This window comes from Muscardinus avellanarius (genome assembly GCF_963383645.1).
Source record: "Muscardinus avellanarius genome assembly, chromosome: 3".
NCBI classification, from domain to species: domain Eukaryota; kingdom Metazoa; phylum Chordata; class Mammalia; order Rodentia; family Gliridae; genus Muscardinus; species Muscardinus avellanarius.
The window spans coordinates 129,464,734-129,490,970 of record NC_137788.1 but is presented as its reverse complement, the minus strand read 5'-3'; the positions used below and the strand labels follow the sequence as shown (position 1 = coordinate 129,490,970).

At 49.5% G+C, this 26,237-nt stretch overlaps 1 protein-coding gene across 2 annotated transcripts in view; it reads left to right on the top strand.

Annotated features, from left to right (window-relative positions):
- The window catches only part of DAPK2 (death associated protein kinase 2), a gene marked incomplete at both ends in the record, with an annotated part of 121,024 nt that extends 95,150 nt beyond the window's left edge, over positions 1-25,874 (top strand). Inside the window, 7 exons of one of the 2 annotated variants that reach the window (XM_080692905.1) lie at positions 1,998-2,046; positions 3,376-3,402; positions 5,388-5,540; positions 6,539-6,584; positions 21,875-21,964; positions 22,072-22,155; positions 25,794-25,874. In XM_080692905.1, the coding sequence (XP_080549031.1) occupies positions 1,998-2,046; positions 3,376-3,402; positions 5,388-5,540; positions 6,539-6,584; positions 21,875-21,964; positions 22,072-22,155; positions 25,794-25,874 (530 nt within the window). Of the gene's footprint in view, positions 1-1,997; positions 2,047-3,375; positions 3,403-5,387; positions 5,541-6,538; positions 6,585-8,064; positions 8,674-21,874; positions 21,965-22,071; positions 22,156-25,793 lie in introns of those variants that run through there. The other variant, XM_080692904.1, reaches the window with a different exon arrangement.
- Between the last annotated feature and the right edge of the window lie 363 nt (positions 25,875-26,237).

Below are 26,237 nucleotides of genomic sequence, written 5' to 3'. Positions count from 1 at the left end.
CTCAGCAAGGGACAAAAGGCTGGTGGTGGGGATGGGAGGGCCAGGGTAGGGGAGGAGCACATCCACCCCAGGTTTAGCAGTAGCTTAGCAGAGCTGTGACGCCAGAACGAATGCATTTGTTAGGGGCAAGTCAGTGTCCACTCTGCATAGAGCTGACATTTCATGCCAGACCCTCAGTGTGAGTCCATTATTGATGGCTGGGCCAGACCCTGGGGGGTTATGCCAGCTGTGTGCTGATAAATCTGGCCTCAAAAACAAATGCCTAGAGCCGGGCGTGGTGGCGCACGCCTATAATCCCAGTACTTGGGAAACTGAAACAGGAGGATCGCAGGTTCAAGAACAACCTCAGCAACATAGTGAGACTCTCATCAACTTTGCGAGACCTTGTTTCCAAATAAGAAATAAAATCAGGCTGGGAGTATAGCTTGAAGTTCCATCCCCCATGCCATAAAAATAAAAATTAGAAAACAGGGCTGGTGTTATTATTGGCGGTAGCATACTGTGCGTGCACGGTGACTCCGAGTCCAACGTCTGATGGCTCTGGTCCACCTCCCTGCGGCAGCTGCCCTCAGGCTCATCCCCACATCTCAGTGGCCCAAGGATGGCCCCTGCCCTTCAGGGGAAGGTCCCTGCTTCACACCAGGCTCAGGGGAGGCAGAGTCCTTCTCTGCCTTCTTTTCCTCCCCTCTGCTTCCCAGCACTGATCTGCCTGTGTCCACCAGGCGTTCTGAAGCAGGCCTCCGCACCAGGGCTCTATTTCTTCTTCCCGCATCTTCCCTCTCCCCACGCTCCTTTTCCTTTTTCAGTGTTCCTAAAGACTTTCTCTCTCCCTCACAATCAAGGCCTGTTTGTTAAAAGTTTCTACCAAATTAACAGGCCACTCATGTCTTAGTCTTGAACCACTATAACAAAACACCTTAGACTTGGTAATTGGGGGGGGGGGGTACTGGGGATGGAACCCAGGGGCATTCTACCTTTGAGCTACACCCCCAGCCCTACTTTTTATTCTTTATTTTGAAACAGGGTCTCACTAAGTTGCAAAAAGCCTCACTAAGTAGTTGAGGCTGTCCACAAACTGAAATTCTGTCTCAGCCTCCCAAATGCTGGGATTACAAGAGTGTGCCACCACACCCAGCAGACTTGGTAATTTTTAAATGAAAGAAATTGATTCATTACAGTTTGGAAGCTGGGAAGCCCAAGATCAAGGTGTCAGCAGATTCAGTATCTGGGAAGGGTCTCTTTCTCATGTATAGTGCCTTCTTACTGTGTCCAAATTCCCTTAGGTTGATTGGTCCATTCCTCCTCCTCCTCCTCCTCCTCCTCCTCCTCCTCCTCCTCCTCCTCCTCCTCTTCATTCTTCTTCTTCTTCATTGAACTGGGGGGCATTCTACCTCCAAGCTCCACTCCAAGCCCATTTTTATTTTGAAACAAGGGCTTGCTAAATTGCTAAGGCTGATCTTGTCTGTCTCAGAAGTACTGGGATTACAAGTATGCACCACCACACCTGGCTTTTCAGATTGTGTGTGTGTGTGTGTCTGTGTATGTGTAATATTGGGGATTTAATTCAGGGCTTTCTACTAGAACTCTGAGCTATATCCCCAGCCCTATTTTTTATTTTATTTTGAAACAGGGTCTTTCTAGGTCACACTATTTGCTGAGGCTGTCCTTGAACCTGCAATCCTTCTGTCTCAACCTCTTAAGTACTAGGATTACAAAAGGCCCTAGTCCCATTCCTGAGGGCTCTGTTCCTCCTCTGCACACTCTGACAATGGGGTTAGGCTTCAACATGTGACCTTTGGGGAAACAAACATTTGGCCCATAGATAGCAATTTTTTCCCCTCAAAATTCTTAGATCCAGGCTGTCTCCATGTGCTGCTCCAATTTCCTTTACCAGAGATTCAGGATGGAGGCATTTGGTACCAAATTTCCTAGAATCCCCTAAAGCCACCTCCTCTCATTTCCACCAGCCCCTGACTTTTGAACACGACTTCTTTCAGCTCCAGAAATCGTGAACTACGAGCCGCTGGGGCTGGAGGCCGACATGTGGTAAGTTGTACAGGCCACCGGTGGCTTAGGGGCCCTTCCAAGGGCCTCAGACCCTGCCCTGTGACATCCCTTTGCCTGTGAGAACACCCTTCTCCACCCTCACCTTTCGGAACTTCTGGCTACTCCAAGTGTGCTGGACCTGGGTCAGCGCTGGAGGAGCAAGAAGAGGGCAGAGCAGAGTAAGGGTCCCCTGCCCTGCCACAGCCACGTCAGGATAATGGTCACAGTGGCTCCTCGGTGTCCAGTGGGAGCCTCTCATGACCCAGGAGCTGCACTGGCCTGGGCATCCCGCAGCCATGGCCTCTCTGCACAGACAGGCTGTGTTTCAATGTAATGCTGCTCTAAAATTGACCCAGTACCTTCATGACCCAGTTTTTAAGATTCTCAGCAAACTAGCAAGATATTTTTTTTTTTTTTTTTTTTTTTGCGGGTCTGGGGATGGAACTCAGGGGCATTCGATCTCTGAGCTACACCCCCTGCCCTATTTTTTATTCTTTAATTTGAAACCAGGTCTCACTGAGTTGCAGTGGCCTCACTAAATAGCTGAGGCAGTCCGCGAACTGTGATCCTCTGGTCTCAGCCTCCCGAATGCTGGGATTACAAGCGTGCGCCACCACCCCTGGCTTTTATTTATTTTTTAAATAAAAATTTAAACGGCTTGGCCGGGTGTGATGATGCACACTTGTAATCCCAGCATTCGGGAGGCCGAGACAGGAGGATCGCAGTTCGCGGACAACCTCAGCTACTTAGTGAGGCCCTCTGCAACTCAGTGAGACCCTGTTTCAAAATAAAGAATAGCCAGGCGTGGTGGCGCATGCTTGTAATCCCCACGCTTGGGAGGTGAAGACAGGAGGATCACGCAGGTTCGAAGTCAGCCTCGCTGGCTTGATAGACCCTGTTTCCAAATAAAAATATTTAAAATATAGGTCTGGGAGTGTAGCCTGGAGGTAGAAGGGTTTCCAGGAACCCCAGTACCACCAAAAAAAAAAAAAGTAAAAAATAGGTTTGGGGTGTAGAGTATTCTACTTTACTCGGAGGCAGAATAAAAAAGAAAAGGAAAAGTGGTCTTGAAGGTGATGAGGGGTGTGCCCAAATCACAGAATCTTAAGCTCAGGAGTCAGGTCTTGCACACTCTATGTGCAGTACGTAATGTCTCCAAACATATCCCTGGCTGCTGCTAAAGAGCAGAGTGGAGGGGGTGTGGCTTGAGGCAGCATCCAAGTGCCACCGAGGAGAGGAGTAACCTCTTGGCCCAGGAGATGCCTGGGGTCCCCTGCTGGTCTGGGATGGAGCCAGGTGGCCCTGACTTGACTGTTCTTTGTCTTGTAGGAGCATCGGTGTCATCACCTACATCCTGTGAGTATCCCTGATTCCAGGCTCCAACCCAGTGTGGGTTGTGGGGTGCCAGAGGAAAGAGAGGGGCGGGCAGATAGATGGAGTGACGTTTACTGAGCACCCACCATAAGCCAGAAGTGTGGAGTCCACGCAGCAAGCTTGAGACCAAGCGCTCTGAGCTCGGTGGCATACATTTGCCCTGGAGTTAAGGTTGAACAGAGAGTCAAGGGAGTACCCCGCCCTCCTGCACAACCTGAGTCTATTCCTGGGACTGCCAGGGATCCTCTGCTGTGGGAATGTGGGGGTTAATAAGCCAACATGAGCATGATGGCGCACGCCTGTAATCCCTGTACTTGGGAGGCTGAGACAGAAGGATCACAGGTTCAAGATGGGCCTTAGCAACTTAGTGAGGCCCTCTGCAACTTAGTGAGACCCTGTTTCAAAATAAATAAAATAAAGCGGGCTAGGGGTATAGCACAGAGGCAGAATGCTCTTAGGTTCAACCTCTAGTACCAATTAATTAATTAATTAATTAATAATAGGGCTGGGGGTATAGCCTGGAGGTAGAATGCCCCTAGGTACAATCTCCAGTACCAAAAATTAATAAATGATCCAACATGTACAAATTCTCCAGCCCTGCTCTGGCATGCACATGGCGGGTCAGTAAGTTTGTTAGTGTTTCTCCACCAGTTTCCCCTCACATGGAAAATGCTATGTTTATGGCACATACACTGCCCAAGAGTCGGCTGTAGCCAGAGGGGTAGGAGGGATGCAGTGACCCCAGCTGCGGGATCATTCTCTGGACATCCCTGCACACGAGCTCTCTGACTCACATTCGAGAGTCAGCTCCCACTTAGGGTGGGAGTTCTGTAAACATGGTGGATTCCCCTGAGCTGCAGCAGAGGGTCTCAACCCTGGCTGCCCAAAGAGCATGATAGTTAATATCTATTATGACCCAGGCCCCACCCCAGCTCTTAATAAAGTTAAAGTTGCAAGGGTAAGGCCTTGACATCAGTATCTTTTAAAAGCCCCAGCTGGATTCCATGGAAAGAGACCCGAGAACCACTGATGTGTAATTCCAAGGGAGAGCCAAAATATTCAGATGTTGTGTCTTGAAACGGGTTTCTTCAGACCTCGAGTTTGCGTATTGGACTCTTAATGAATTCCAGCATCACAGGCTGCGTGGTCTTCTATGGCTCGCTCAAATTTGACACAGCTTTATGGGCGGCCTGCTCCGTGGGCGCTGTGCCAGGCACTCAGGATACTGGAGGGAAGACTTCCCAGCCTGCCTGGGATCCCTGTCTGTGGGAGACGCACCACATAGCCACGTCTCACCCACTGGCACCAAGGTTAGGCTGAGCCACACACACCTCTGTGAGACAGAGACACCTGTAATCCCAGTACTTGGGAGGCTTAGGATGATTGCAGGTTCGAGACCAGCCTCGGTAACTTAACGAGACTCTCAGCAACCTAGTGAGGCCTTGTTTCAAAATAAAGAAATAAATTGCCGGGCGTGGTGGCACACGCTTGTAATCCCCGCGCTTGGGAGGCTGAGACAGGAGGATCGCACGGGTTTGAAGCCAGCCTCAGCTGCTTAGTGAGGCTCTCAGCAACTTAGTGAGACCCTGTTTCCAAATAAAATATAAAAAAGGTCTGGGAGTATAGCCCGGAGGTAGAAAGCCTCTGGGTTCCACCCCTAGTACCACCCAAAAAAAAAAAATAAATAAATAAATTAATTAATTAAAGAAATAAATTTAAAGAGGGCAGGGGTGTAGGTCAGAGGTAGAATGCCCCTGGGTTCAATTCCTAGTACAAACAAATAAATAGATAGATATATAGACAGACAGACCAATAGACAGACTGCTGTTGGCTGCCCAGAGAGGACAGGCTGTGTTGCCAGGAGCCTCCCAGCCCTATGCCATAGTATGGGTCACGGTTTCCCTAGTCCATTGCCCCCATTTTAATCTACATTTTCTCCGTCGTGTGATGGCCTCTCTTGTGCTCAGCCTCAGCGGAGCATCCCCTTTCCTGGGAGACACAAAGCAGGAAACACTGGCGAATATCACAGCCGTGAGTTACGACTTTGATGAGGAATTCTTCAGCCAGACCAGCGAGCTGGCCAAGGACTTCATTCGGAAGCTTCTGGTTAAAGAGACCCGGTAAGAGGAGAGAGAAAGGCACTGGGTTCTCAGGTACCCATCTTCTCCCGCTGCCTCTCAAAGATGCCTCCCTCTGTCTTTGCCTCACTATGGCTGTCACCGGCGCCGTCACGGTCAGATCTGGACAAGTGACTGGCTAGGACTTGGTATACCTCTTATTTGCTCGAGTCGTTCTGCTCTCTTCTCCTGAAATGCAAATAATGTGTGTGTGTGTGTGTGTGTGTGTGTGTGTGTGTACGTGCGCACGCGCACATGCCAATGTGTATTTAGCAATCAGCCAGTGTTTCTGAGGGCTCCTTACCTTGTGTAGTTTGTCCCAAAGGCCCCTGGAACCCAGGTTTGAAAGGCGGAGTGCAGAGTGCAGGGTGTCGAGCCAGCTTGGGCTGGGATTGGCGGGGGAGAAGGGCCCAAGGAGGTCAGCACAGAAAGCAGGTGGGGCACTTGCTAATCCTCCCCTTGCTTCAGGGCCCAGAGTAAGCACCTTGGCTATGGGGCCGAGGACAGGGAATTGTAGGATGATGTGGGGCTGGGGAAAGGGCCACAGACTTCAGAGGACTATGTCCTTTTGATCCCACAGACTCAGAGAGGGCCAGAGCGAGGTCCTGTGGGATGCAAGGGCCGAGCGGGAGGGCCACCCTCCCTGGGTACAGAGCAGTAGAGGGCAGACCAGGGGCCTCGGAGGCACAGAGACCAAAGTTTAGCGATGGAGAGCTAGCTTTGGAAACTTCTGGAAGCTCAGTAGAGTATGTCTGACTTTCCCAGAAGGTGGTATTAGACCTTTCAGCTCCAGAACTGAAGGTAGTAAGGTCTCTCTGTGGGGGGTCTTCTGGACAGCTTGCCCCAGAGTGCAGGGGTGCAGCCAGTTCCCATCTGCCTCTGTGTCCTCCATATGCTATTTGATGGCATTGCCAGTGCCAGAGAGAGAGAGAGAGAGAGGAGTCCACTGCTCCCGGCTTCTGTCCTTGCCGATCACCCTGTTTTTCTAATCTTCATTACAGGAAACGGCTCACAATCCAAGAGGCTCTCAGACATCCCTGGATCACGGTAAGGATGGGGTGACGAATTCCAAGGATCAGGGCTGGCTGTGGCAGCCAGACGCTGGGGGCCCAAGGAGAGGCGTTTGCTGGAAACACTGACCCTTTGGGCACAGGTGACTGCTCATCAGGGCCTGAGCTTATTCAAATGCTGCCTTAAGCTTGTATGTCATGGTTCAGATAGCTTATAAAATGAAAGCCTTCCAACCCTTATTTGAAACCTTCTTTCTTTGGACCATCTTTCAACATGTTCTTTGTCAGAGGACATGGTGCTGTCATTCTCAAAATAGAAACAGGTCTCTGTCATCAAAAAAAATCTAACTTTGCCAGGTGTGGTGGCATACACCTGTAATCACTGTACTTGGGAGGCCGAGGCAGTCACAGGTTCGAGGACAGCCTCAGCCACTTAGCCAGACCCTCAACAACTTAATGAGACCTTATTTCAAAATAAAAAAGCGCTAGGGGTATTGCTCTGAGGTAGAATGCACCTGAGTTCAATCCCCAGTACCAAACGAACAAATAAAAAACAACTTTTACTTTGTAACCAGGGCTCCTTCTTTCTGAGTTTTGGAGCTCTGAGTAAAGGATCACACTCACATCAGTCCGCCAGCTTCTGCAGGTACCATGAGCCAGGAACTGGGCTGAGACAGAGGCCTGGCGGGGAAAACTGGCCATCACTCTGTTAGGACGTATCGTTCCCCCTTGTGGGGGTGGGAAATGCACAATGTAATTCCTCACTAACTTACCTTGTATTGGAGCCTCCAGCTGCTGGGCTTTCAGAGGCTTTTGCGGTCTGGTGTGCTGAGAAGCACTTTGGGAGGGTGGAACTCAGAGACCAGGACTCTGGCCCTGGTTCTTCTGCTGAGGGAGTGGGGTGCCTCCCAGGCACCCACTGGCCTTCCTTGTTAAAGGAGAGAGCCAGAGAGGATGATGTGGTTGTGCAGAGGCCTGAGGACCTTGGAGAGCAGAGGGTTGAGCGGCCTGAGAGACGGTCGGGTTCAACTGCTTGCTGAAGGGCGGGAAAGGCCAAGGGTCTTTCAGGTTGGGGTGAGCCCACAGCCCAGGGCTTCCCTCCTCTCTTGGGCATGTCGCCATCATGCTGAGTGTTGCTAAGGCCCAAGGCGCTCTGAAAGAGAGACACCCCTCAGCCTGCCCCTGCCAGCCCTGGTCTTGTGTGCCATCTCCAGCTCTTAGTGGAGGTCTGCAGAGTCCCGACTGCAGCCTGCTTGTCTGCGTGAGCCCCTTTAAATGCTATGCGTGTGGAAACACTTTCTAATGGCTGTGCACTCCTCTGCTCTGAAGCGAACACGTGGGAGCACCCCCACAGTCCTAAACCTTTCTTACAGTCAGTGGGGGTGCTCGCTCGAGCCTGGCTCTGCCGCATGCAGCGAATGCCAGAGGCCGTGTGTGCCTTGCACCTGCAGCGTGGACTGCCCTTTGGGGCATGCATCACATTAATATTCTGGTTCTTCTGTTGGAACACCTGCCAGTCGGAAGGAGAAGTCAGAGCCCCTGAACAGCCGAAGACACAGCCCACTCAGCTGAAGACCAAGCACCTGCGGGAATACACGCTCAAATGTCACTCAAGCATGCCCCCCAACAACACCTATGTCAACTTTGAGCGTTTTGCCCGTGTGGTCGAGGATGTGGCTGAGGTGGACCAGGGATGCCGTGCCTTGGTGGGGACCCATGACACCCTCCAGGATGACGTGGAATCCCTGGTCTCCATCTACAATGAGAAGGAGGCTTGGTACCGAGAGGAAAACGAGAGTGCCCGGCACAATCTGTCTCAGCTCAGATATGAGTTCCGCAAGGTGGAGTCCTTGAAGAAGCTCCTGCGAGAAGACATCCAGGCCACAGGGGCCAGCGTCGGGAGTGTGGCCAGGAAATTGGACCATCGGCAGGCACAGTTTGAGGCTCTGCGGCAGGAGCTCTCCGCGGACCTCCAGTGGATGCAGGAGCTGGTGGGCGGGTTCCAGCTGGAAGGCGGAGACACAGATGGCCTGGGTGCTGTGTTCCGCCGGGACACCAGCGAATTCCTATCGGAGCTGCTCAGCAGATCAAGCACCGGGGAGGTCCTGGCCAGCCTGAGGCTCTGAGCGCCACAATCCAGTCAGCTATGCATCCGGGATGCAGAAGCATGCTCTCATCACCCTGCTGTGTGTCCGGCTAGAATCATCCTGCAGGGCATGTGTCTGAAACAGCCCTCACAGAATCCCACAGCCCCGGAGGTGCTGCCAATTACTCACTCTGCACCTCCCCTCACTAACCTGGTGTTTTCAAGAGTGCCCTGGCAGGAAAGCCAACCTGTTAAAACAATTAGAGGATGAATACCCTGCAGGTGCCTTCTCCAGGGGGAGAAGCATGTGCCCTGGGAAGATGCTTGAAAACTGAGTTGTGATGAATGATTTGCTCGCCTCTCACTTCCCGCCTACGTGCCTTATGACTGCAGATCTTAGGTAATATTTGAGTTAAGTCAACATGGTGCTTTCCTGCTATGGAAGCAAGGATTTAAAATGAGCAGAGAAAACAATACTATCACTCATTTGAATTGACTTTTCATTTATCAAGCCCTTATGCCTGTGACCTCACTTGCTCCTTATTATAACACTGTGAATAAGTGGGGTGTGGTGGCGCACGCTTGTAATCCTAGACTTGGGAGGCTGAGACAGGAGGATCGAAGGTTCTCAGCCAACCTCAGCTACTGAGTGAGGCCCCCCACACACACAACTTAGTGAGACTGTTTCAAAATAAAGAATAAAAGCCGGGCGTGGTGGCGCACGCTTGTAATCCCAGCGCTTGGGAGGCTGAGACAGGAGGATCACACAGGTTCCAAGCCAGCCTCAGCTACTTAGTGAGGCTCTCAGCAACTTATTGAGATCCCGTTTCCAAATAAAGTATAAAATAGGTCTGGGAGTAGAGTATAGCCCAGAGGTAGAAAGCCTTTGGGTTCTACCCCCAGTACCACCAATAAATAAATAAATAAATAAATAAATAAATAAATATAAAAAATAAGGTTTAAAAAAATAAAGAATAAAAAATAGGGCTAACAGTGTAGCTCAGAGGTAGAATGCCCCTGGACTCAATCCCCAGTACTGCAAAAAAAAAAAAAAAAAAAAAAATAGACTGAATAGAAAGAGGTTAGTGATGGTACCATGATGATGATGATGATTTTCATATAACTGTTGAGGAAATTGGCTCAGAGAGGAAGGGTGATTTAGCATCATTCCTAGCCAGTTGATACAGCTGAAACAGAAACCCAGGGTGCCTGACTCTAAGAAGAGGTATTTTGGAGGAAGTAGTGAGGCCCGGTTGTAAAAATCCACCTTAGTATAAAAGTTCAGGTCCCAGAAGCCAAGGAAGCGCCTTCTCATAGTTTGCCAGGTGTAGGTGGGGTGCATACACCTGCAGATGATTGTTCTGGGAGCTGAGTCCAGGAGGTGCAGTCACTGCCCTTCCCCAGCCCTGTCCCTGCTTGAAGACAACCTGGATGTAGGAGGGAAGGGGAGTATCTCTCCCTTCTCCACCCTTTCTCCCCAGCTTCCAGCTAAAGGCCCCAACTTTGTCTTGAGAATGAAGACCAAAAGGTACTTAGCAAGGAGGTTCCGTTTTTATATTTATTTATTTATTTATTTATTTATTTATTTATTGCAGTACTGGAGATGGAACTCAGGGACATTCTATCTCCAAGCTACACCCCCAGCCCTATTTTTTATTCTTTATTTTGAAACAGGGTCTCACTGAGTTGCAAAGAGGCTAAGTAGTCGAGGCTGTCAGCAAACCTACTGTCTCATTTTCTAATTTGTAATAGTCATTGGAACCTGAAGGTCTAAGATTTTTTTTTTTTTTGCAGTACTGAGAATTGAACCCAGGGGCATTCTACCTCCAAACTATGCCCCCAGCTCTATTTTTATTCTTTATTTTGAAACAGGGTCTCACTAAGGAGCTGAGGCTGACCGTGAAGCTTCGACCCTCCTATCTCAGGCTCCAAAGTATGGGGATTCCAAGCATGTGCCGCGGTGCCTGGCTCCATGAGAGTTTTTAAAGGGGGAGGACACAAAGTTTGGGAAGCACAGTGGTCCATCCCTTCATGCCCCAAAACTTTGAGCATCCTTCCCTGAGGACTATATGATCTTGTCTCCCTTTCTACAAAAGAGGGGCCAGTGAACATAATCATATAGACAGCATGGGGAGGAGAGACCCAGCACCATGCTGGAAGGCTGAGGCTGGGGAAACAGGTTATATAGTTTCAGAGTGCTTTCATGGCCTCATGAAACACCCCTGTCTGATATGGGATTAAATATTACTCCCAGTTCAGGGATGAGGAAACAAAGGGGGTGTGATTTGCCCCAGGCCACATCATTAGTGGCAAAAATAGGGCTTTCTGATGATCAGTCTCTTTTGCTCCTCCTAATGCCCCAGACTCTAGGCGTTAACTCTGCTCATGGAGGCAAGGAAGGTGATACCCAGATTCGTCCATCCATTCACAAATAACTCTTAGGCACCTACCAACTTCCAGACATCTGGCTTGACTCTGGAAATCCAGTGCTGAGTAAAAACAGGCCTGTTTCCTGCCTTTGTGGTATCCTCAGTCCAGTGAAGGATTCCAGTATTAGTCCAGAATCATGCAAATGTTGAACTGCAGCTGGGACATATCCTACAAAAGAGAAGCAAGCAGTCAGCACTGAGAGCCTGCAGTGAAGGGGTTGCTGTGGTCAGGAGAAGAATCCCTGAAGCGGAGATGCTGAAGCCGAGTTCAGCTAAGCAGACTAGGGAGAAAAGTATCCCCAACAGGGCCACCATGCCAGGGCTCTGAAGAGAGGGGCATGGAGGCTGGAGATGCAGGAGACAAAAAGAAGGCTGGAGAGGAGAGAATAGAAGTATAAGACAGATGTGGCTGGGGAGGAGGCAGGACCAGCAGGCCTTTGGCCTTGCTAAAGAGCTCTGCCTTTGTCCTCAGAGTCATGGGAAGCCACTGATGGTTTCTGAGCTGGTGTTGGAGGGGAGATACCCAGTGAGTAGCACAGGGGTTTGGGATAACACATGAGATTTTGATCTCATGAAACCATTTCTCCAGAATCCTGTCTTATTTTTGATTAACAAGTTATGATATATATGTGATATATATAATTGTGTGTATACACACACACACACACACACACACACACACACACACACACACATATATATGTATTGCTTGAAACAGAATCCTTTTTCATCAAATATAAGAAACAATGATTGGAAGATGCATCATTATTTTAGATATCATTATGAAAGAAAGCCCAAGCCAGGCATGGTGGCTCATGCCTATAATCCCAGTAGTTGGGAGGCTGAGATAGAAGGATCACAGGTTAGAGAACATCCTCAGAAGCTTAGCAAGACCTTTAGCAACTCCTGTTTCAAAATAAAAAATAAAGAGTCCTGGGAAGCCGGGTGTGGTGGTGCACACTTGCAGTCTTAGCATTTGGGAGGCTGAGACAGGAGGATCGTGGTTTGTGAACAGCCTCAGCTACTTAGTGTGGCCCTTTGCAACTCAGTGAGACCCTGTTTCAAAATAAAGAATTAAAAAATTGGGCTAGGCGTGTAGTTCGGAGAAAAAATGCCCCTGGGTTCAGTCCCCAGCACCACAAAACAATACAAACAAACAAACAACAATGAAAAAGAGTCCTGGGTTCAGTCCCCAGTACTGAAAAGAAAGAACAGGAGGAAAGAAGGAAGAAAGGAGACCCAACATGGGAAGACTAGTAGGGGACCTCCCACACGCAGAAAGCTGTCGTACCCGCAGTGAGCAAGCGTATGAGAACTAGAACCACCATGTAGGAAGAGCAAGGGAAACACATGTCTCAATCTTCACACCAGGCTAAGGTAAAACATCCTTCTAAGAATGGAGGCCGGTCCTCCCGCAAGCTTGCTCTCAGCCACAATCCCTGGACACTGAAGAGCCTCAAGCAGGAAGTGCCATGCCCAACAGCCTAGGCTGGGGCCACACGGCTGGAGAAGTGCAGACCTCTCCTGAGCACCCGCCTTCTCTCCAGGCCGCCAGCCATGGTATCACGTCATGGGTTGGGAGATGCCTCCAGATCTCTGAAATCTGAAAGTGAGCATTTTGGAATTGAGGAGACATGACGAAGGCCCTGTTTCCTATGCCCTACCTGAGAGGGTTGCTACCAATGACCTCTACAATCTCTCCCAAGGCTTATCTACCCTGTCATGGGACTCTATACTTGCTTGGTTTAAGACACTGCAAATATTAAAGGTCGTCGTCAGCAGGTCTCGACCTTCACGGCCAAGTTTCCTAAGGCAGGAAAGGCCACCAACTGAGCAACGCAGGGCACATTTTCTTGTGAAGGTCAAAATAAATGTAACAAAGGAGCAGGATGTTGGTGATGATTTGAATTAGGGAGACGAGGGAAAGGGAGGGACGAGAGGCTCTCAGATTCGTGGGATCTCCTACACAGTGTTCATGTGGGGAGGGTGACAGAGGGAACCACGCGACATGCTCACTTGCTAGCCTTTCACAGGGCAGGCTTGGCCAGCGTCTCCTCACTGATCGGTCCCCCGCTGGGCTCAGAGCCATGAGTAGTTTTTCTCACAGTAGTGACATCGTCCTCTCTGTGTTGCCCTGTCCAGTCATTGGGAACCTCTTTTCCTTTTGATGTTTCATAAAGACCCCAGTTCTGTACAAAGAATATCTAAAACCAAGTCAAAACAAATTGAGAATGCCCCCATGTCTTTCAGGGAAATCAGAGAAGACTGTAATCTTCTGTCACCTGCCAGCAGAACACCCTTCTCCTTCAGCAGCCCGACCCGAGGCTGGGGGAGCCCAAGGAGGCCTGCAGGAGCAGTCCATGCACCTGCTTCCTCCGTTCCCCTCTCATGCCAGCTGGCATTGTGACGGCCTCTGTCAAGGACAGGGCTCAACATGGCATGATGGGGCGGGGACTTGCTTCACTGGGACCTAGAGGAGGAAGCCTCGGGAGGGGCGCTTCTCTGTGGGCAAGATATTTAACTCCAGACTGTCAGCTGAAGGCCAGCTTTCCCCGCTCAGTTCAGACACCTTCCTGGGCCATTTGGGAGAAGAGTGTGAGCACATTGTCTCCCTGAATAGTGGTTCAAAGCAGCGGGAGAGCTGGCCCTCAGGACGCAGTGCAGGGCTTTTCCCGTGGCAGATGCTCACGGCATGTGATTGCTCAGTTTGTGTCAGGGAGGGTGGCAATAGTTTGGTAGTCAACGATTTTGCAAATGGCAGAGATAACGAGAGAGATCATGACAGGAGAAGTCAGAGTCTCTCCATGAGCCCCCTCCCTTGCAGGTGACTATGAAGAAAGTGATTTCCCTCCTGGGGGGGATCAGCACAGGTGGCCCCGGCCAGTGTTGGAGGTGGCTGTGTGCCCAGTTGTCCTCCCTCACCGTCCACCTTTTGTAAACGTCTGTGGAACTGGATGCCTTTCCTCCTTTGTCTGTGGAACTCTTGGCCTTGAAGATTCTTTGTCCTGGAGAGGAACCAGCAGGGGACATACTCAAATTGCTGAGGGTAAACACTGATTGTGCTGGATGCTGGGGGAGGTGACAGATAAGGACAAGACAATCCCTGAAGGAAAGACTCAGTGCGTGGGGCTGACAACTGGGTTGTGGGAAAGGCTGTGACAAGTGATAACACAGAAGCACCAAATCCAAAAACCAGGAGAAGCCGGCACACACCTGTAATCCAGTACTTGGGAGGCTAAGACAGGAGGATCACAGGTTCAAGGGGAGCTTCAGCAATAGATCAAGACTCGGCAATCTAGCAAGATCCTGTTTCAAAAATAAATAAATAAATAAATAAATAAATAAATAAATAAATAGGGCTGAGGCTATACTGCCGGTGGAACATTCCTGGGTTTAATAGAATCCCAAATACTGGGATTACAAGCACTGCGAGAATCACAGGTTCGCAACCAGCCTCAGCAACTTCGTGAGACCCTGTTTCAAAATAAAATAATAAGCCGGGCGTGGTGGTGCACGCTTGTAATCCCCGCGCTTGAGAGGCAGAGACAGGAGGCAGAGACAGGAGGATCGCGCAGGTTCGAAGTCAGCCACGCACGCTGACTTAGGAGACCCTGTTTCCAAATAAAAATGTAAAAATAGGTCTGGGAGTGTAGCCCGGAGGTAGAAGGGCTTCCAGGAACCCCAGTACCACCAAAATAAAAAATAAAAAATAAAATAAAATAATAAAAGAGGGCTGGAGGTATAGCTCAGAGGTAGAATATCCTGGGTTCCATCCCCAGTACCACAAACAAACAAATAAATAAAACTTTAAAATCAAAATCAGGGGAGAGATGAGTTCTGCTGGAGACAGGGCAGGAGGGCAGCAGAGGAGAGGCCGCCTTCACACAGCAGGTGCTAAGAATTGGGAGGGATGGCTCTGAGCCCAGATCATGTTGGGAACTCACTGTTGAGTGGAGGTTAAAGAGGGAGATTACAGAGACTGAAAAGAGGAGAGTTCTTATTTTTAACTTTTTTGTTATGGAAAAATTTCAAAACTTGCACAAAAGTTCAGAGAATGATATCAAGAATTCCATGTACCTATCACCCTGCCTCAGCAGGAATCAGGTCTTGGCCAATGCTCCATCTCCCCCACTAATTTTTCTGGAGTATTATGAGTATTTTAACACAAACTTCAGGCTTATTCAACTCATAAATTCTTCAACATAAATCTCTGATAAGGACTTTTTTGTAGTATTAGGAGTTGAACCCAGGACCTTGTACTCTACCACTGAGCTACATCCCTAGTTATTTTATTTTATTTTGAAACAGAGTCTTGCTAAGTTTCCCAGGCTGGCCTTGAATTTGTGATCCTTCTACCTCAGCCTCCCTAGTCACTGGGATTATAGGCAAGTACCACTGTATCCATCAGACCTGCCTACCTTTTCTTTCTTCTCTCTCTCTCTCTCTCTCTCCCTCCCTCCCTCCCTCCCTCCCTCCCTCCCTTCCTTCCTTCCTTCCATACTGGAGATTGAACCTAGGGACATTCTACCTGAGTCTTATTTTATCTTGAAATAAGATCTTGCTGAGTTGTTGAGGGGCTCGCTAAATTGCAGAGACTGACCTTGAACCTGGAACTCTACTGTCTCTACCTCCCAACTACTGGGGTTGCAGGTGTGCACTACCATGCCCAAATAGGACCTTCTTTTTAAAATATAATCACGGTGCCATTATCATACTTGACAAAAGCAGCAGTAATTCCCCCTTTCATCTGGTCCCACTTCATATTCATGTTGCTGTTTCTCAAGGGTGTCCTGTTATAGCTGGTTCGTCCAAATCAATCTAAATACCATTTGCACATGAGATTTAGTTGACATCTTTTGCCCCCCCATTCAAGGATTGAATCCTGCCAGGGGTGTTCTACCTCTGAGCTATACTCTCAGCCCTAATATTTATTTTTTTTTTGAAACAGGGTCTCACTAAGTTACTGAGAATCTTGCTAATTTGTGAGACTGGCCTCAAATCTGACATCCTCCTATCTCAGACTCCCAAGTACTAGGATTACAGGCATGTGGCACCATGCCCAGCTTCAGGTTCTTAATACAGGAGAGAGAGGGGGGTGGGAGGGAGGGAAAGAGAGGACAATAATACAAGAGAGAGAAGAGTGTGTATGTGTGTGTGTGTGTGTGTGTGTGTTGCTCAGGAAACTGAATGTCATAGGGGAGAAGATTAGGAGAGTACCCATGTGACCATGCTGAAACCTAACTGGAGAAATTCAGCCAGGCCAGGCCAGGCCAAGAAAGGAGCATTAGCACCTCCTTGAATTGCCGTTTGCTGTAGGGGACAACCTGCAGCTCTTCTGGCCCAGTGAAGAGGAAGCAGAGACTTAGGTTCCCATAGCTTCACCTATGACTTCTTGATAAAGCTGTGGTGAGCCGGGCGTGGTGGTGCACGCTTGTAATCCCAGCATTTGGGAGGCTGAGACAGGAGGATCATGGTTTGCAGCCAGCCTCAGCTACTTAGTGAGGCCCTTTGTAACTAGGTGAGACCCTGTTTCAAAATAAAGAATAAAAAATAGGGCAGGGGGTATAGCTTGGAGGCAAAATGCCCCTTCGTTTCATCCCCAGTACAAGTGGAGCCCAGGCTCAAGCCATCAAAGTAGCCAGTGAGCCAGGCATAGTGGCACGCACCTGTAATCCCAGTATTTTAGAGGTTGAAACAGGAAGATCACAGGTTCAAGGCCAGCCTCGCCAATTCAGTGATACTCTCAACAACTTACCTAGACTCTGTTTCAGACTAAAAAATAAGATAAGCTGAGCATGGTGGCACACACTTGTAATCCCAGTACTTGGGAGGCTAAAACAGGAGGATCGCAGGTTTTTGGTCAGCCTCGGATACTTAAGTGAGACCCTCCACAACTTAGTGAGGCCCTTTCTAAATAAAGAATAAAAAATTGGGCTGGAGGTGTGGCTCAGTGGTAGAATGTCCCTGGGTTCAATCCCCAGCTCTGTAATAATAATAATAATAAATAATAATAATAATAATAATAATAATAATAATAATAAGTCTGGGGGTATAACTTTGCTGTAGAATGTCCCTGAGTTCAATCCCCAGTACTTCAATAAGTAAATAATAATAATAATAAATAGGGTTGGGGGTGTAGCTCAGAGGTAGAATGTCCTTGGTTTTAATCCCCAGTGCCCCCAAAGTAGCCAGTGAAGGGAAAGGGGGAGGTGCCAATGGAGACGGCCTCCACTGAGGGGGTGAAGTCTCCTTTCCTAAGAGGAGACTCCTGGGAAGGAAAGAGAAGTGGGTGCTCCTGACTTTCTGTGTACTATGAAACTGGAGAGGGCACAGATGGAGGAGGTTTGCAGAGTTGCAATCTGTCTGCAGTTTCTACAGGAAGCCTGGTATTTGGAGAACATCATGTGGCGTCCCTTCTGTAAAGTGGGGCTCCCTTGCGGTGGTGGTGGTGCTGGTGCCGCTGCTGTTGCTTTCTCTCTCTGTTCTGGATGTCGCTGCAGCAGAGCCCAGCTCACCAGACTTTTTCAAAGGTCTTTGCATCTGCATAAACAAAACAAAACCCGACTCCAGCCACCTCTTTCTGTCTTCTTGTCCCCCTTTCTGACACTGTCTCAACATTCCAAACACACACTCAGGAGCCAGGTGGGAATTGCCCAAGCTCCTGGGTATTCCATTGGGAAGGTGGGTGCAGGAAGAGCAGGCCAGGAGAAGGCAGACATCGCTCTTCCTCCTCTTATCCCCAGTCGAATCAAAAGTGTTTGTGCCGCATTCCTTCTGCGAACACTTGCCACTGCAGAATTTATGCCTCTGACTCTCAGGCTGGGATGACAGCGTCAGCCTTTGTTTGAGCCTCTTAGCAACCAGGGGAGGCCATTGATTAGGGAAAACCAGCCAGCCAGATTCATAGCCCTGCTGGCTCTGCGCTGAGGGGTCTGTTACTTGGAACATAGAGACAGGACCATAGAAGTAACTGCATGACTTCCCATGAATGGCCTGGAAGTGGTCCCACCCTGACATTTCACATCTGCATCTCTGCCCAGGGCCTGACACTGTTGGGTCAGTAGGAAGGTGGGATTCCCCTTAATAGGATCCCTTTGCTTGTATGTTGACCCTCAAGCCATGAGACTCAGCCATTTCTCTCCTGGGTGAGGGTGCCCATCAGTTAAGTACACACAAAGAGGTCCCTCCCCTCCCACAGTCTACTGATGGCACCTCAGCAACCCCTTCTGTGAGCAGAAGTGCCCCCTGCCAGGGTTCAGCTCAAAGGGTGTTCGTGACTAAGTGAGTGAATCATAGACATGAGTGAAGCTAGAGGTAGAAAGGTTTTATGGGTTGGGGAGGCCACAAGCTTGTCACCTCAGGAAGAAGATGCTAGGAGCTGGGGGATGAGGGAGGTGGGGGTCAGAAACAAATAAGTACAGAAGAAAATGTCACATTGCAACACATGCAGTGAAGAAGGGCGTGGGCATGGTGGGCCGTGGCTCAGTTGGGGTGCTTTTTTTATTTAGTGTGTTCAAGGGAGGCCTCCCTGAGCAGGTGTTTTGAGCAAAGATCTAAACCAAGAGACAGAGTGATGTAAGAGTGAGTGAGGCTGAGACCTGAGAAGGTGGACCAGCAGGCAGACCATGTGATGGGAGCCAAGAGGATGGGATGGGAGGGGCAGGCTGCAGGAGGAGGCAGGTGGTGCTGGCCCTGGGTCTCCAGGAAGCTGTTGGGATGCATGGACAGTGCTGGGAAGCTTCGGGAGGCTTGGCGCAGAGGGAAAGGCAGTTCCTCAGCATGGGTGGCCCTCTGCCTGCTTTTGTACCTCCTTTCCAGATGCATCTGGACCTGGGGCTGGACTTGCGGGTGTGGCAGAGGTGGTAAAAGAAAGGGTCAGCGAGCTGTGCGCAGCCTGATGATCGCCTCAGCATCCCCATCCTTTCTTTTCCCTTTTCCTGTCTCTTCCTTCCTCTCCTCTCTTTCCTCCCTCACGCTTAGTCCAAACCACTGTGTTCTCATTTTGGGGGGTGAGCAGCCCCTGGAGATCTCATCATATGTCCACTCCAAGGTTGCATGCTTTGGGCCTCTGCTCCTTGACCCCCACAGACCTCTGCCTCATGCTGACATCCAGGCAGGGCCATGAGGAGCCGCGACCCTCTCATAGTGGGGCTGGGCTCACCAAAATGACCCGGGCCTCACTGGTGGGAGGGAGCAGGTCCCAGGTCCTGGGATTTCATTCCAATGTGTCTACCTAACAGCTCGGGAAAACAGTTCAACCATGCATCTATTAAACACCCAGTGTTGTTGGTTCTGGGTGGGGAGGAGAATGGCTCTGGTGGCATTGGCAGAGACACGAAGAAGGGCATGATGCTCTCAGGAGCGGGATGCCTCCGCTGCAAAGCTGACAGCAGCAGGTGGCACCCAGGATACAGGAGCACACAGGTGCTCTTGGTCACGCTGGGGAGGGAGATGTTGTTCCTTGGAGGTTGTTTGAAGGTGGTCACACTTGAATTGGGCTTTGAAACACTTGGAGGCCTAGAAGGTGGTGTGCGTGCTCCTGGGATGGGTGTCCTGCCAGAAGCAAGTCCAGAGCACAGGGCCAGCAGTGAACACGGGCTTTCTTCTTGTTCCTGCCACTGTGATGAAAAATGAACGTGATAGAGATGTGCTCCGGGTGTGGTTAAAAGCCAGGGCCCGCTGGGGAACCAGGAACGAGGCTTCCTCAGCACTCACAGGTGCCAGTGAGAGGCTGTCAGACCTGCAGGGGGCCTAGGGGTCATCCTGGGAAGTTCATTTTCTTGAGGTCACAGGATCCTTTGAGAACCAATACAAGCTATCGACTCTCCTCAGAAGAAATGCTTGTCTGTACAGACATACAAAATTGAGTTTTTACTGGAATTCATCATTTATATCCCATAAAACTCACCATTTTAAAATGCACACGCCGGTGGTTTTTAGTAATTTACAAGGTTATACAATCACCATCACTTTCTAATTTCAGAACCTTTTCATTACCCCAGAAGGAAAACCCACTCCCTTTTGTAGTCACCCTCCATTCTCTCCCATCCCCGGCCCCCAGCAACTTAATCTACTTCCTCTCCATAGATTTGCCTGTTCTGTACATTTTATAGGAACCATATCACTTGTGGCCTTTTGTGTCTGACTTCTTCCATTTGAGGCTTTCAAGTCTCAGTCATGGTGTAGCGCACATCAGTACTCTGGTTACCTTTACGACTAGCGTCCCATCACATGGTGAGACCACATTTTATCTTTTCATTGACTGATGCTCTTTTGGTTGTTTCCACTTTTCAGCTTTTATGAGTAATGTTGCTAGGAACGTTCGTGACATGTTTACATACTTGCAAGCCATTTCGGGATTTACAGAACCCCCAAAACCTATCTCTTGATCTAGGAATGTCTATTTTACAAAAAGGGGGAATTTTAGAGGACACAGAAGCTGAGTGGTGGCAATGACTGTAATCACAGTTCTTGGGAGACGGAGACAGGAGGATTGCAGGTTTGCAGCCAGCTTCAGCAACTGGCCCTCTGCAATTTAGTAGACCCTGTTTCAAAATAATAAAATAGAAGCCGGATGTGATGGTGCACACTTGTAATCCAGCATTTGGGAGGCTGAGACAGGAGGATCGTGGTTTGTGGACAGCCTCAGCTACTTAGTGAGGCCCTTTGCAACTCAGTGAGACTCTGTTTCAAAATAAAGAATAAGCCGGGCATGGTGGTGCACACTTGTAATCCCTGTGCTTGGGAAGCAGAGACAGGAGGATTGCACTGGTTTGAAGCCAGCCCCGCTGGCTTAAGAGACCCTGTTTCCAAAAATAAAAAAGTATAAAATAGGTCTGTGAGTGTAGCCTGGAGGTAGAAAGGCTTCCAGGAACCCCAGTACCACCAAAAACAAACAAACAAACAAACAAACAAACAAAAAATAAAGAATAAAGAATAAAAAATAGGGCTGGGGTGTTACAGCTCAGAGGTAGAATGCCCCTGAGTTCCATCCCCAGTAGCACCAAAATAAATTAAAAAAATAAATAAAATAGAGCTTGGGTGTAGTAGCTCAGAGGTAGAATGCCCCTGGATTCAATCCATAGTACTATACATACACACACACACACACACACACACACACACACACACACACACGCACATGCACATGTGCACGCACACACACAAAAGGACATGAAAAAGAAGACAGGCTGATGATAATTTACTACTATTCATTGAATGGTACTAAATTAAGGGCTTTATATACCCACATCCACTAATCCTCAATGATCCTGTAGAACGATGTTATTATCTCTATGTACAGGAAGGAAAGCTGAAGCTCAGAGAAGCCAAGATTTAATCTAAGCCTTGGCTGCTAGGCAGTAAAGGGCAGCTACACATCTGTCCCCAGCTGACTCCCATGAAAACCCCTATTTCCTTCCACTTATTTCTAAAGGAGTGCTAATACCCCATCTGCCAATAAGGTGGCCACTTTGCTAAGCCCAGAGCCAGCCCGGCACGCAGGGGGCATTCCAGGCTGCTATCAAATGACCCTGTCCCCAACGTGATGCAAGACTGAAGCCCCTGACTCCTTGAGGAGAAGCCGGGCCTCCACCACGCCAGCGTGCGTGCCTGGCCGTGGTTAATAATAGCTCGGGGCATCAGCGGCGTCCCCTGAGCCACGGAGACGTCTGTAGCCCTCACCCTCACCGCGACACCCCACTGCACACCCTGCCTGGCAGGCAAAGGAGGCGTGGGCCGGGGTCCTGAGGGAAGGTGAGGCTCTGCCCCCAGAAGCCCAGCCACACTGCCGCACTCTGCTTTATCTTTCAGCCTCTGGACACCCAGCAAGCCATGGTGCGCAGGGAGTCCGTGGTTAACCTGGAGAACTTCAAGAAGCAGTACGTCCGCAGGCGGTGGAAGGTGTGTCAGGGTTTGGAGGGGCCGGGGGCCCCGCGGAGGTCCTGGCTTCTCTCCAGGGATCCCTGTCCACATTCTTACCTGGCAGCTTCTTCTCTCTCCTCCCTCAGCTCTCCTTCAGCATCGTCTCCTTGTGCAACCACCTCACCCGCTCCCTGATGAAGAAGGTGCACCTGAAGCCAAGCGAGGACCTGGTGGGTAAATGCGGTGCCCTGTTCTTGGGCAGAACCCTGGGTGGCCTGGAGCTCAGGGGAGCCCTCCCCCTCCCCAGGCAGGTGGTGTTCGTTGCTTTCAGCCTGTTCTGCTGGCCCTGTCCTCCTCTGCCCTGGAGCCCCATGTGACCAGCAGAGTTGTGTGTATGTTTGGGGACTTCTAGCTGGTGCTGGGCAGGGTGCTCCAATGGGGAATCCTTTCCTAGTGGGTCTTCAAAGAGAGGGCTGCCAGCCGGGCATGGTAGCAATGCTTGTAATTCCAGTACTTGGGAGGCTGAGCTAGGAGGATCACAGGTTCAAAGCCAGACTCAGCAATTTAGTGAGGCTGTCAGTAACTTAGTGACACCCTATTTCCAAATACTAAAATAAAAGGGCTGGGGATGTAGCTTGAAGGTAGAATGCCCCTGGGTTTCATCACCAGTACCAAAAACAAAACAAAACAAAAAGAAAAAACAAAAGAGAGGCTGCTGTGCCATTTTGTCCCACCCCTCCAGCACTTCTCTGAGGACTTATAGCCTGCTGGGGACCATGGGCACTCTGGAGAATGATTACCATAGACCATCTACAACTTATTTCTAACAGTCCAAATGTCTGCTTCAGAATGAGAGCTTTAGCCGGGCGTGGTGGTACACACTTATAATCCCCACGCTTGGGAGGCTAAGACAGGAGGATCGCACAGGTTCGAAGCCAGCCTCAACTACTTAGTGAGGCTCTCAGCAACTCAGTGAGACCCTGTTTCCAGATAAAATATAAAATAGGTCTGGGAGTATAACCTGGAAGTAGAAAGCCTCTGGGTTCCACCTCCAGTACCACAAAAAAAAAAAAAAAAAAAAAAGAATGAGAACTTTATACCTCTTTTCAATTATTCTATCTCTAGTTCAATTTAGGTTACCATTATAAAAAATGATATGTAGCCAGGCATGGTGGCGCACGCTTGTAATCCCTGAGTTTGGGAGGCAGAGACAGGAGGATCGTACAGGTTCAAAGCCAGTCGCGCTGGCTTAAGAGACCCTGTTTCCAAATTTAAAAAAAGTATAAAATGGGTCTGGGAGTGTAGCCTAAAGGTAGAAAGGTTTCCAGGAACCCCAGTACCACCAAAAAAAAAAAAAAAAAGGATATTTAGATTACATTTTATACTTGTTACAGCAGTGCACACCTGTAATCCCCCTATGTGGGAGCTCCAGACAGGAGGATTGCAACATACAGACCAGGCTCAGCAACTAGCAAAATAAAATAAAATATGGTTGGAAATGTAGCTCAGTGGTAGAGCATACCTGGATTCAGTCTCCAGTACAACACACACACACACACACACACACACACACACACACACAACACACTATAGTCTTTAGAGCCAGACCCTCAGGACTGTCAGGATCCAAATCTCTCATTTACTAGCCATGTGACCTTGAGGAAATTACTTAACCTGTTTACAAAATGTCATCATTTGTAAAATGGAGCTAATAATAGTTCCTACCTCATAGAGTAGTCATGAGGTTAAATGTTGACTTGTCATTAAAGCCTAGCATGTAAGTGCTCAATATGTGTTAGCAATCAATTATTATTGTTGCTGAAAATCCGCCTGTAGGCTTTATTATTTATTTATTTATTTATTTATTTATTTATTTATTTGCGGGTCTGGGGATGGAACCCAGAGGCATTTGACCTCCGAGCTACACCCCTGCCCTATTTTTTCCCCTATTTTTTAATTCTTTATTTTGAAACAGGGTCTCACTAAGTTGTAGAGAGCCTCACTAAGTAGCTGAGGCTGTCCGCGAACTGCGATCCTCCAGTCTCAGCCTCAAGAATGCTGGGGTTACAAGCATGCGCCACCATGCCTGGCTCTCCTGGCTTTAAAATGTAGTACTGATGTGAGTATTTGTGTTGGCAGGGGTTCCTTTGACAGCCCCTCCCACTGCTCCCTGAGAGGGAGGGGGTCGCCCAAGAGGTCTGCATAGCAGAGGTCCGGACAGAAGGGGCTGGGAAGCAACTGACCAAGGCAGATGGGCAGCTGCCCAGCCGCCTCAAGATGCCCAGCAGGAGGTCGCACCCAGGCCCCAGCACAGCCCCGCGCTGGCTACTCCCTGCCCCCCAGATCCCAGGGCCTCTTTCTTCAGCCTGAGTTCTTGTTTATTCCTGCTCTTGCCAGGACTTGAGGATTCATGGTTCAAGAAACCCGTGTGTCTTTGGCCAAGCCGCGTCTACTTGCCGGCTGCTTTCCCCATCTGCTAGAAAGGGGACTGGACCACTCTTCCTCCGAGAACCCTTGTTAGTACAGGCAGACTTTACTCAGCTTACTTTTGTATTGTTGGGCTCTGACTCATGCTAAAAACTTGCTATTCAGCAGAACTCAAGTTATTTTTATTGTTATAGTCAAGCTAGGTTCAGGATGTATTTGGCTAAAGTTGATCTTGACCTTAGATTTCCAGCTGGCATAGGCTGGCCTAGGAGGGCACAGGGCAGGCAGCGGGTCCCCAGCCCAGTTGCCCTGGTACGATGCATCCACAGGAGAGAGAATGAAAAGTAATTGAAAAGAATGCACATTCCTTTCCTAGTTTTTGTCCTAGTGTTAACACTTAAAGATAGTCCTCTTTTGACTCAAACACTTGGCACTATCAGCTCAGTGGCTCACTCTACAAGTGGGAAAGGGCTTGAGACATTCCAGACATATATTGTAGTCTTTGCTTTAAAAATTAATTTTTAAAAAGAGACTTTGCTTTAAAAATTAAATAATCAATGATAGTTTTGCTGTTGTTTAGGGAACATTGAAATTGAACATCTAATACCAGATTTTTTTGTACTGACTCACTTGAGTCTGAATTAATGAGTTCTTTTCAAATAACTTTAATAGTTAGATTAGGTGTGTGTCACCTGAATGGAAAGACATCACAACCCCAGATGGCCACCTCAGCTCTGGGTTAGCCAGGTAGGAGCTGAGGCCATACTTTAGCCTCTGTCATAGTAATGGAGTTCCCAAGTCACTTCCCTGGATGTGCTGCACAGCAGGGATTGCTGAAATGCAGCGTAAGGCTGTCGAGGCAGGCGGGGGGGGGGGGGGTCAGAGCTTGGGGACACACCTGTGGCTCACCCCCTTCTCTCTGGCCTGAGCAGTAGACCCAGCAGCCACAGATCACTGTTGTTTTTTTAGGTACTGGGAGTTGAACCCAGGGACATTTTACCTCCAAGCTACACCCCATCCCTTTTTTATTTTGAAACAGGATCTTGCTAAGTTGCTGAGGCTGGGCTTGCACCTGTGATCCTCCCAGCTGTTGGGATTGCAGGTGTGTATCACCACGCCTGGCTCTCCTCTCCTTATGTGGCAGCCACAAGGGCACCAAATATAATTTCCATCATTACAGTTTGGCCTCTCCGGGGGCCTGGTTTTCCTCAGCTGCCCTGCCTATTTTCCTGCCTGGTGAGCAGGAGGCCTCAAGTCTGTTGGTCTGGCCCCATTTCGAGCCCCCTCCTGTCCTCCTTTGCCCTGGTGTCTGGATGGAGGAACAGGCTCCAGTATCATCCCCCTCGCTGTGAGACCCCTGGCGCAGGTAGATCCACACAGGCTACCCAACACAAACCGTTCCTGGCACCCATGACCCCTGCCTGGCTCTTTTTATCCCCAGAGGAATTGTGAGAGCGATACGGAGGAGGACATTGCCAAGAGGAAAGCCCTCCACCCGCGGAGGAGGAGCAGTACGTCCTAACTGGCCCGGCCTGCAGTGGCCGCCAGGGAGGCCCAGGCCAGTGGCGCTCCCAGGGACGTCTCCCCAGCAGCCAGGCGCTCTGCATTCCTGAGCACTTTGCAAGCGCGAGACCCGCGGCATCCAGGAGGAGAGCCAGGAGCCCCGGGCAGCTGTGGCCGTGTCTGGTAGAGGAGGCTCCGGCATTCCCAAAATTCTGAATTCTCCATAAACCTGCCTTTTGTCTGCCTGCAGATCTCAGAACCTGGGGCGGGGGTGGACTCGGGAGAACGACGGGAAGGGACGCCATCTTTGTTGTGTTGTCGGGGTCAGACCTAGGCAGCTCTCCTCACAGGCTGAGGGCATTCGGAGAGGCCTGGTCAGAGT